The sequence below is a fragment of the Podarcis erhardii genome (assembly GCF_964252035.2).
Source record: "Podarcis erhardii genome assembly, chromosome: 18".
NCBI classification, from domain to species: domain Eukaryota; kingdom Metazoa; phylum Chordata; class Lepidosauria; order Squamata; family Lacertidae; genus Podarcis; species Podarcis erhardii.
In genome coordinates, this window is record NC_138516.1 from 8,366,715 (window position 1) to 8,378,391 (window position 11,677).

Consider the following 11,677-nt stretch of genomic DNA (forward strand, 5'->3'; position numbering starts at 1 on the left):
GCCAGGACCGCATTTCCCGTCAGGCACCACACCGCTTTAAAAAGGCGGCCTTCCTTCTCCTCAGGCGGTGTTGCCCCCCAGAATGCACTGCGAGCGCCAGGACCACATTTCCCGTCAGGCACCACACCGCTTTAAAAAGGCGGCCTTCATTCTCCTCAGGCGGTGCCGCCCCCCACAATGCACTGCGAGCGCCAGGACCGCATTTCCCGTCAGGCACCACACCGCTTTAAAAAGGCCGCCTTCATTCTCCTCAGGCGGTGCCGCCCCCCCACAATGCACTGCGAGCGCCAGGACCGCATTTCCCGTCAGGCACCACACCGCTTTGAAAAGGCCGCCTTCATTCGCCTCAGGCGGTGCCGCCCCCCACAATGCACTGCGAGCGCCAGGACCACATTTCCCGTCATGCACCACACCGCTTTGAAAAGGCCGCCTTCATACTCCTCAGGCGGTGCCCCCACAATGCACTGCGAGCGCCAGGACTGCATTTCCCGTCAGGCACCACACCGCTTTGAAAAGGCCGCCTTCATTCTCCTCAGGCGGTGCCGCCCCCCCACAATGCACTGCGAGCGCCAGGACCGCATTTCCCGTCAGGCACCACACCGCTTTGAAAAGGCTGCCTTCATTCGCCTCAGGCGGTGCCGCCCCCCCCACAATGCACTGCGAGCACCAGGACTGCATTACCCGTGATGCACCGCGCCGGCGATGAATTCTTCGCGGGCTCCACCACCCGCGCTATGCCGCATGGGAACTGTAGTCCCATTCCCCCCCCACACTGCTATTGTTTGACTTCTCCCGGCTTCCCCTCTTAAAGTAATTCCCAGCTTCTGCTCGGCCTTTCCCTGAGGGGAAAAAGCCTCGGGCCCATAGAGCTGGGCCCACCAGGAGCGGATGAAGGGCTGAGGAGAAGCGCCGCTCTAGCCGCTGCCCCCAAACTCTCTCGTCGGCCGACCGGAAGCCGGTCCGTCGCTGCACCGCTTCCCCGCCGCCACTTCCGGTGCGGCCTACCCGTACCGCGGAGCCTCGGATGGCGGCGGCGGCGGCAGCAGCGAGGCTCGTCTGGGTGGCGGCGGCGGCGGCGACGCTGCTGACTCTCACGGCGGCGGGGAACAAGACCTCTCCGGCCGGGGACACCGCGGCTACGGAGGCGGCGGCGACACCCGGGTCCTCTCCTTCCTCCTCTTCCTCGTCGTCTTCTGGGCTGCTGGGCCTGCATATGCCGGCGCTTCACCGGGCGCTCTACGTCATCGCCGGCCTGGCCGGCATCGGCCTCCTCTACTACCTCGGGGGCAGAGCGCTGCGGTGAGGAAGAGGAGGAGGAGGAGGAAGAGGACCCCCCCCCCAAAAAAGGCACTTCCGGCTCGGGACCCGGATGCGGCCCCCAGGCCCCTTCACCCGGCCCTCAGAACCTTCCCGCGAAGCCACGCCCACTCCCCACCTTTCCCATTTTCTGCCTTGCTTGTGATCGCAATGGGATGTGGGTTAAACCACAGAGCCTAGGACTTGCCGATCAGAAGGTCGGCGGTTCGAATCCCCGCAATGACGGGGTGAGCTCCCGTTGCTCAGTCCCTGCTCCTGCCAACCTAGCAGTTCGAAAGCACGTCAAAGTGCAAGTAGATAAATAGGTACCGCTCTGGCGGGAAGGTAAACGGCCTTTCCGTGCGCTGCTCTGGTTCGCCAGAAGCGGCTTAGTCCTGCTGGCCACATGACCCGGAAGTGTCTTCGGACAGCGCTGGCCCCCGGCCTCTTGAGCGAGATGGGTGCGCAAACCCAGAGTCGGACACGACTGGCCGGTATGGGCAGGGGAACCTTTAAAACAAAATAAAAACAAGGAGATACCGGTAATTAAAACAAAAGAGCAAAACAATGGCATTGTTATTATTAAAACAAAGACGAAGGGCAGGATAGAAATAATAATAATAAAAGTGCAAGTAGATAAATAGGTACTGCTCCGGCGGGAAGGTAAACGGCGTTTCCATGCACTGCTCTGGTTCGCCAGAAGCGGCTTAGTCCTGCTGGCCACATGACCCGGAAGCTGGATGCCGGCTCCCTTGGCCAGTAAAGCGAGATGAGCGCCGCAACCCCAGAGTCGGTCACGACTGGACCTAATGGTCAGGGGTCCCTTTACCTTTACCCATTATCGCAATAACTGTCATCGCCCTTTAAAACCCTGGGTTGCTCGGGCGGCATATTACTAGACCCTCTGTCTCAGGGTCATGAGTTCAAGTTTGGGCAAAAAGTATTCCTGCCTTGCGGTGGGTTGGGCAAGATGACCTTCGGGGGTCCCCCTACCAACACTGCAGTTCCAGGATTCTTGGCTCCCCCGGAGGGAAGGGCTGTACGTTCCAGGGGTGCGCAGAAACTGTTGTTTTAGTCGTTTAGTCGTGTCCGCCTCTTCGTGACCCCCTGGACCAGAGCACGCCAGGCACTCCTGTCTTCCACTGCCTCCCCCAGTTTGGTCAAACTCATGCTGGTAGCTTCGAGAACACTGTCCCACCATCTCGTCCTCTGTTGCCCCCTTCTCCTTCTGCCCTCCATCTTTCCCAACATCAGGGTCTTTTCCAGGGAGTCTTCTCTTCTCCTAAGGTGGCCAAAGTCTTGGAGCCTCAGCTTCAGGATCTGTCCTTCCAGTGAGCACTCAGGGCTGATTGATTGCATTCAGAATGAAATTTAGAACACAGTGCTACCCGCGTCCCTAACTGAAGAGTAGACCTGCTGAAATAAAATGTCGCTAAGCTGGCCACCTCCGCAAATTTCTGTGGGTCTGCTCTGGGCTTGCTTAACGTCACACACAGCCCGTGATGAGCACAACCGTAGCTGAACGCAGGCCATTTTTTTGCAGGACGAGGAAGCCGCCGCGGAAAAAGTACGGGCTCCTTTCCAACTCGGAAGACCCCATGGAGATGGCCTCCCTCGAGAGCGACGAAGATACCCTGTTTGAAACTCGGAATCTGAGACGGTGAGTGCCAAGTATGAATGACCCTTGGGGTTGCGGGTGTTAGGCTGGTGACCCCAAGTCCTGCTGTAGGATTATATCAAGGTTGAACAGTCAAGGATGTGTTTAACTCCCCCTGCTTCTATGGGGCGTGTTCATCTGGTGAGTGTATCTTTAATACAGTGGTGCCCCGCAAGACGAACGCCTCGCAAGACGGAAAACCCGCTAGACGAAAGGGTTTTCCGTTTTGGAGGTGCTTCGCAAAACGAATTTCCCTATGGGCTTGCTTCGCAAGACAAAAATGTCTTGCGAGTTTTTCCGACTTTTTTTCCTCCCCCCCCCTTTTTCTAAGCCGCTAAGCCGCTTATCAGCTGATCCGATAAGCCGCTAAAAGCCGCTAATAGCGCTAATCCGCTAATCCGTCAATGGGCTTGCTTCGCAAGACGAAAAAACCGCTAGACGAAGAGACTCGTGGAACGGATTCTTTTCGTCTTGTGAGGCACCACTGTATTCACTGGGCAGCTCCCAATCGAATATTAAAAACACAATACAGCATTAAGCATTAAAAACTGCAGGATATACCGGAAGGAGGCGTACAAGGCGCTATCCAACCGTCTTAGGGACTCTGGATTTGTGTAGGGTTTACTCCTGAGCCTTTAATAATAACAATAAACTGGTACCTCAAGTTTCAGACTCCACTGACCCAGAAATAGTACCTCGGGTTAAGAACTTTGCTTCAGGATGAGAACAGAAATTGTGCGGCGGTGGCGGGAGGCCCCATTAGTTAAAGTGGTACCTCAGGTTAAGAACGGACCTCCAGAACAAATTAAGTTCTTAACCTGAGGTACCACTGTAATAATAATAATAATTTTATAATTTATACCCTGCCCATCTGGCTGGGATTCCCCAGCCACTCTGGGGAGCTCCCAACAGAACACTAAAAATAGAATAAAACTTAAGACATTAAAAACTTCCCTAAATAGGGCTGCCTTCAGATGTCTTTTAAAAGTCGGATAGTTGCTTATATTCTTGACATCTGACGGGAGGGCATTCCACAGGGAGGGCGCCACCACCGAGAAGGCTCTCTGCCTGCTTCCCTGCAACCTCACTTCTCACAGTGAGGGGACCGCCCTCTTCAAGTTCACAAGGGCCGGTGCAGATATTAGCGCTGTGTTCCTCAGCACTCTTGGGCTGGGGTATTGTTCGGTCGGGGTACTGGGAGTTCTTGTTATTTATATTAACTTATTATCTTTACATCTTACCATGTTTTATGTGGAAATGGTTTGATTTGGTTGCGTGTTTTTGATTGCTTATTACCAACTTTCGTATGTTGCAATTGTGTATTTCTTTTTTCATTCTTTAGTAAGCTGCCTTGAGCGTGGGATGGCGGCCTGCAAATAAAATTATGTATGTATATATATGTCAGGAACGATTGGTGGGTGCTAGTAGAGATAAGAGTCTGGGAATCCAGCCATATTTACAAAGATTTATTGGTTTCTTCTCGCTATATACAAGAGCTCAAAAGTCCGTCTCCATCATGGTGAGTCAGTTGCCTTGACTGAAGCAGCTTTCCGTTTCCCCCAGCATATCCATTCCCTGAGCCCAACCCCCTTCCTTCCTCTGTTACGAGAGTGGCTGGGCCCCAGAAGTGGCTCCCCCCTCTCAGATTCATTGCCTCCTGGCAGCCCTTCGCCACCTTCCTCGTCCGAGGAAGAACAGCTGCTAATTAACGGAGCCTGGTCTCTGTAAGTCCCCATTCTCTCCCCCTTCTCTGCCTCCAGTTCCCTGACAATATACAGTGGTGCCTCGCAAGACGAAAAGAATCTGTTCCGCGATTCTCTTCGTCTAGCGGTTTTTTCGTCTTGCGAAGCAAGCCCATTGACGGCTTAGTGGATAAGCAGATAAGCGGCTTAGCGGCTTGGAAAAAGGGGGGGGGGGGAAAAAAAAGTCGGAAAAACTCGCAAGACTTGTCAAGCAATTGGATCAAGTCTTGTCATGAGAAGAGGTTGCAGGAAGTGGCAGCCCCCAGAGGGTGAATGTGGCCCTTGTGCCAAAGGAGATGAGCTGCTCCTAGCCTAGGTTTCCAATTCCTTTATGCTCAGTGGTCAGAAGATAGGAAGGCAAGGGCCAGCTAAGTGATACATTGCCTAGTAAAGCCAGGCTCTGCCTTGTAGATAGCTAGCTTGCAAGGTCAAGGAAGGTTTCTGAAAGCCAACACTGTTAAAAAAGATTAATTCATCCACAAAACGGCTAAGATAACTTGATGCGAGCGATGCTGCCTTTGTTCTCTATTTAAAAATGATCCCGATTGTCACCACAGCTGGGTCTCCAAAGTGTCTTACGGCAAAACGAAACATCTGATGTGCATTGTTTAAAAGATTGAGGAATAAAAGTTTAGAAAGGTGTTTATGGTGCAGATGTAAAACTTTTACTGTTGCGCCTAATGGGTTTTCTAATGGGAGGGAGTTCCATCCAGTTTGTGTGGAAGTTTGTATGGAATAATAATAATAATAATAATAATAATAATAATAATAATAATATACTATTAATACTACTAATTTTATTATTTATACCCGGCCCATCTGGCTGGGTTCCCCCAGCCACTCTGGGCAGCTTCCAGCCCTTATAAAAACATAATAAAGCGTCAAACATTGAAAAAATTCCCAATGCAGGGCTGCCTTCAGATGTCTTCTAAAAGTTGTGTAGTTCTTTATCTCCATAATAATAATAATTTATCTTATGGGAGGGTGTTCCACAGGGTGGGTGCCACCACCGAGAAGGCCCTCTGCCTGGTTCCCTGTTGTTTCACTTCTCGCAACGAGGGAACCGCCAGAAAGCCCCTGGGACATCAGCTGCATCTGTATCCTAGGCTGAATCTAGAGATATATTTTAAAAGTCTGTGAAAATGCTGTTTAAAAAGTTTTAAAATATTTGCCATTAGCTCACCAAGCTGCCACCTACTGCCACATTTGTATGATACACTTAAAACGTCCTTTTTGCAGCTGTATAGCTTAAACCACAGAGCCTAGGACTTGCTTATCAGAAGGTTGGCGGTTTGAATCCCTGCAACAGGGTGAGCTCCCATTGCTCGGTCCTTGCTCCTGCCCACCTAGCAGTTCGAAAGCACGTCAAAGTGCAAGTAGATAAATAGGTACCGCTCCGGCGGGAAGGTAAACGGCGTTTCCGTGCGCTGCTCTGGTTCGCCAGAAGCGGCTTAGTCCTGCTGGCCACATGACCCGGAAGCTGTACACTGGCTCCCTCGGCCAGTAAAGCGAGATGAGCGCTGCAACCCCAGAGTCGGCCACGACTGGACCTAATGGTCAGGGGTCCCTTTACCCTTTAGCTGAGTCCGTAGAGCAACTGGCAGATTCCCTGTAATTTTGCTTTCGTTTTCTAGGTGATGACGGGACCAACGGCCTTGAAGTGACCAGAGGAGGTGGAGAGCCCCCATCGGAAGCCACTTTTATCAATTCCCTTTCTGTCGTTTCTTTTTTAAAAAACTGTTACTTTAAAAAAACCTGTTACCTGGAGCTGCTTTTGATGCTGCTTTGCCCCACCCAAACTTCATTCCCGGGGCTTTTGCAGAGGAGAGCTGGCGTCCCCTCTTTTGCCCCGCGGCCGACGAGACGAATGTAGTGACTCTGGAGATCGAATCGCCAAGCCCTCCAGGACTGTGTTCCTTCCACATTCCTAAAAACAGGCAGGACAGGAGTTTCGGATCAGAATTCCAGCTTGGGGCAGGCGTCCCGTCGCCGGTGCAACGTCGATCCGCCGCAGCTCACGGGCCAGGAATTTCCTCTCCTTGAGAAGGAGGGGACCATCGGCGACGTTTGCTTCGGCTGCTCTTCTTGGGTCCAGATGTGGCAAACCAGAAACGAGATCGCCACTGTTTAAACCCACCCCCTTTCCCCACCACCAGCTCATCTGCCTCCGCCGCCGAGCGGGAAAACCACGCAGTTCTTCTATCCTCTCCCCGACATTGGTATCGCCTCGCCCTTTTGTGGGGTCGCCTGCACCTGCGTTCCACAAACTGTTTTAGAAATAAAAGCCCCAGCAAGAACAGGTGGCAGCTCAGGGTTGCCGAAAAACCCAGTGCTGGCACTTAAGGAATTTGAAAAGGTGCGAGGGACTGGCCTGATGTCGTTGGACTCCGGTTCCCATCAGCCCTGGTCAGTTTAGGATGAGGGGAACTGTAGACCCATCTGCGTTTGGATGTCCTAAAGGTTCCAGACCTGTTTTTTTTGTTTTGTTTCTGTTTTGTTTACACCCAAGCGATGACCCAAACCTTGGGCTCATCCGCTTACAGCAGGAGGCACGGCTGCCTTCGGCTATCCTGCAGTGTCGCAACGGATCGCTTAGCAATTGGAGAAAGCGTGTTCGCTGGCGAAGGAAAACAGCAGCCAGGGAATGCCGTTTTCGACAGAACCGCCCCTTCTGTGACAGTATCGCCTAATGGTTGTAGGTTGTGCCGCAGGCCAGGCTATAACGGAGGAACCGCGGTTATTTAAAGCCGTCGGATCTTTCCCTTCCGTGCTACTGATGAGAAGGAAGAATCATTTCCCCCTTTCCTTTCTCACCCCAGGAAGCCCATCTAGGCCAGCTTTTCCCCTAAACGATTTGCAGTTCCTTCCTTTTTTCCTGCGGCATGGTATGCTACAAACAGCCTGTTTCTAAATACATCCCTACTCAGAGTCGACCACCGCTCATAAATGTCATTTTTGCCTACTCTGGGTAGGATTAACGTTGGCCATAATAACCCAAGAGTTTTCCAAATGGGACAAACAGTCGGCGAGAAAATACGGCTTTATTGGTGGACCGCAGGTGTCTTTGTGTCAAAACGAATCTCCTTTCCCTGGGGACCCATAAGGCAAGGCAATATTTGAGAAGCAGGACTGTCAGAACGAAACTGGGGCTCGCCCTTCGATTTGGGACCAGCAGCCGTGTGTTTGTGTATGGAGGGGCCTGGTAAAACAATTTTGGGAAGACAGCTTGTGCAGTTTTACTCTGGTTCCCAACCTGAAAATTTCAGTTTGAGAAACAAATACGAGAACAATTATTTTATTAAAACTCTGACATGCATTGCGGGGATGTTATTTTTTCTTCTTCGGTAGTTCTGGAAAAATCAACCCTTCGGCTGATGCGTAATAAACATTCCATCCTCGCCTGCGCTTCTCTGTTTCAAAATTCACTATTTAAAAGTGGGCGTGGGCCGGGGTTACCTTGGGACGGTTTTTTGCACCCTCTTTAAGCCAGTGGCAGGGACGCGGGTGGCGCTGTGGGTTAAACCACAGAGCCTGGGACTTGCCGATCAGAAGGTCGGCAGTTCGAATCCCCGTGACGGGGTGAGCTCCCGTTGCTCGGTCCCTGCTCCTGCCAACCTAGCAATTCGAAAGCACACCAGCGCAAGTAGATAAATAGGTACCGCTCTGGCGGGAAGATAAACGGCGTTTCCGTTCGCTGCTCTGGTTTGCCAGAAGCGGCTTAGTCATGCTGGCCACATGACTCGGAAGCTGTACGCCGGCTCCCTCTGCCAGTAAAGCGAGATGAGCGCCGCAACCCCAGAGTCGGTCACAACTGGACCTAATGGTCAGGGGTCCCTTTACCTTTACCTTAAGCCAGTTGCAGCAAACCTTCCTTTCCCTTTTGCTTCCTATTTTTTAAAAATTTGTTTAATCATTTTTTCGATACAAACATCAACCGCAAAAGACACATACAACAAAAACCCTAATAACAACAACAACACAATTTGACACTTCAGATTTGAATACACTGATATATCTATGACTACACCTTTTTTAAACAATATTTGCCCACCTCTCTCTCCTCCCCCTACTTCCCGCCTTATCGCTTAAATATTCGTTCCAGATTTCTTCATATTTATCCATTCTTATTTTGCGTTGACATGCAATTCGGTCGTGTGTAGCTAATCTGTCCATATTATAAAACCAAGTGCTCAACGGAATCTTTTTGCGGCTCTTCCAATTCATAAATACAAGGTTTTTTGCTTCCAATATAGCATGGTACATCCATTTTTTAATCTCCCACGTTTACGGAATATAATTTAGAATTAAATTCATTTCCCCTAAATATCAATTTCTTTTTATTAAAGGTAAAGGGACTCCTGACCGTTAGGTCCAGTCATGGCCGACTCTAGGGTTGCGGCGCTCATCTCGCTTTACTGGCCGAGGGAGCCAGCATACAGCTTCCGGGTCATGTGGCCAGCAGGACTAAGCCGCTTCTGGCAAACCAGAGCAGCGCACAGAAACGCCATTTACCTTCCCGCCAGAGTGGTACCTATTTATCTACTTGCACTTTGACGTGCTTTCGAACTGCTAGGCTGGCAGGAGCAGGGACTGAGCAATGGAAGCTCACCCCGTCATTGCGGGGATTCGAACCGCCGACCTTTTGGTCGGCAAGTCCTAGGCTCTGTGGTTTAACCCACAGCGCCACCCGTGTCCTTCTTTTTATTACTCTTGCTATAGATATCCTCGCCTCGCACCAAAATGATCTTATCATTGGGCAGTTAATCGTTTTTTGCATTTTTACTCCCACATCTCCAGCAGTTGTCTGGGGGTGGGCTGGACTAGATGACCCTTGAGCCCCTCATGGTCAAAACACAAGCACACACACTTTTCATTCAACCCCCTGCGCGTTATTTAAAAAATTAAAAAATAAACCCTGGCTGTGCTTCGCCCCGTTCCCCCTAGGCTCAAAGCTTATTCTCCCAGCTTCAAAAGGTTTGCACTAATTACCCTAATGAGGTCAGGGGAGACCTGGGATTTCTGCCATTAAAAAAGACAGGAAAGGAAAAGTGAGTGAGTGAGCGAGGGTTGGAAAGGGAGAGAGCAAGAGAGTGCAGTCTGATGGCTGCTTTTATTACATTTTTTTAGAGCAACATCTGTCCGCGAAAGATAGAGCTTGTCTGAATTTCTTAACGCCCCCCTTTCACCCCAAAGCTTCTTACTTTTAACCTTTTTTTAAAAAAAAACAACAACAACAAGCATTGGCAAAAGGTATATATAAATCTCCGCCCCGAAAGAGCCAGACGCACGCTTCTTTCCTTCCTCGGCAGAATTTCCTTTCTCCCTGTCAAAACCGCAAATCGAAACGACTCCCCCACCCCCCACAAAGGGGGTCAGAAATTAGTGTCAGGGTAATTGCAGAGGCTCCGCAAGGTTAATGCACCATTAGCAACTGGGTCCGTTGTAGCTAAAAGCCGGAAAGAGACAGGTTGTCAAAGGCCGGCCGGGAGATTAAAGAGCTGCCTTGTTCGCGGCTGTATCCCCTAGTGGGTGCTCTTTAAATAAGCGTGCGCTTTTGTGCAAGCGCATACTCTAGAGAGGAAGTTGGCGACCCCCACTTTGTGCCGACTTTATGCACCATCTACTTCATGCCCACTGCGCTGTGGGTTAAACCACAGAGCCTAGGACTTGCTGATCAGAAGGTCAGCAGTTCGAATCCCCACGACGGGGTGAGGTCCCGTTGCTCGGTCCCTGCTCCTGCCAACCTAGCAGTTCAAAAGCACACCAGCGCAAGTAGACAAATAGGTACCACTCTGGCAGGAAGGTAAAGGGTGTTTCCATGCGCTGCTCTGTTTCGCCAGAAGCGGCTTAGTCCTGCTGGCCACACCAGCTCCCTTGGCCAATAAAGCGAGATGAGCGCCACAACCCCAGAGTCGGCCACGACTGGACCTAACGGTCAGGGGTCCCTTTACCTTTACCTTAAGCTATTGATGGTAATTTGATGTCATAATGAATGGAAAATGTCGTTATATTTAAAAATCTTGGAATTATATATATTATATATATATAATATATATAATTATATATATTATATATATATATATATGAACCAAAGTTCCTGGCATTGTGCGGCCAAACCCACATGTCCAAAGTCCATTTCTGTTTTATCCGGCCATTTATTTCCTTAAGAAAGCTCAACTCCCATCCTAAAAAAAGTCAACAACTTTGGTCAGCCCCCACGGCCCTTCACTTTATCAAATCTGGCCCTCTTTGAAAAAAAAAAGTTTGGACACCACTGCCCTACGTTTAAAAACCAGTGGCTTCCGCCAGAACCGCCCAGGAAGCATAGTTCGCAGCGGGCGCCGGGAACCGTAGCGCCAGGCGGGCGATAAACTACAGTTCTCGTTATCTGCACCGTGGGTCTTAATTCAAGCCATTTCCTTTCCACTGCACTTTCGCCTGCGAATATTCACATGTCGTTCTCCCCCCCGGCCGTATTTGATCTGCTGCTACCCAAAGCACAGCCCCAGGCGGAGAGATCCACAGCCTCACAGGTCGCCATAGGAACCAGAGCTTGCCGTTCTTTCTCACCCAGTCCCCCGGTGCCCCAGATCCTGCGGCGGTGTCGTAATGAGCCTGTGAAGTCGGAACTTCGGGGGGAAAAACGCGCCTGCCCCCCCCCCGGCCTCTAACACTTTTTCATCTCCCCCCGCAAAGTGGAATTGCACAAAGGTAAAGGTTATTAGAGTCAAATAACTTCCCGGCTGAGAGGCTAAACTGCTATTATATTCTACTTTATGCTCCTGCGCCTTTCTGGCCCAGAGACCCCGCAGCAAAATACCGTATTTTTTCCTCTGTAAGACTCACTTTTCCCCTCCTAAAAAGTAAGGGGAAATGTGTGTGCGTCTTATGGAGCGAATGCAGGCTGCGCAGCTATCCCAGAAGCCAGAACAGCAAGAGGGATTGCTGCTTTCGCTGCGCAGCGATCCCTCTTGCTGCTCTG

General features: G+C 50.9%; 1 protein-coding gene across 1 annotated transcript; it reads left to right on the forward strand.

Annotated features, from left to right (window-relative positions):
- Window positions 1-996: 996 nt before the first annotated feature.
- On the forward strand, window positions 997-8,096 carry FAM174C (family with sequence similarity 174 member C). Its single transcript, XM_081846498.1, has 3 exons — window positions 997-1,299; window positions 2,840-2,956; window positions 6,330-8,096. The coding sequence occupies exons 1-3, from the start codon at window positions 1,025-1,027 to the stop codon at window positions 6,331-6,333; spliced, it is 396 nt and encodes a 131-aa protein (XP_081702624.1). The 5' UTR covers window positions 997-1,024; the 3' UTR covers window positions 6,334-8,096.
- Window positions 8,097-11,677: the final 3,581 nt, after the last annotated feature.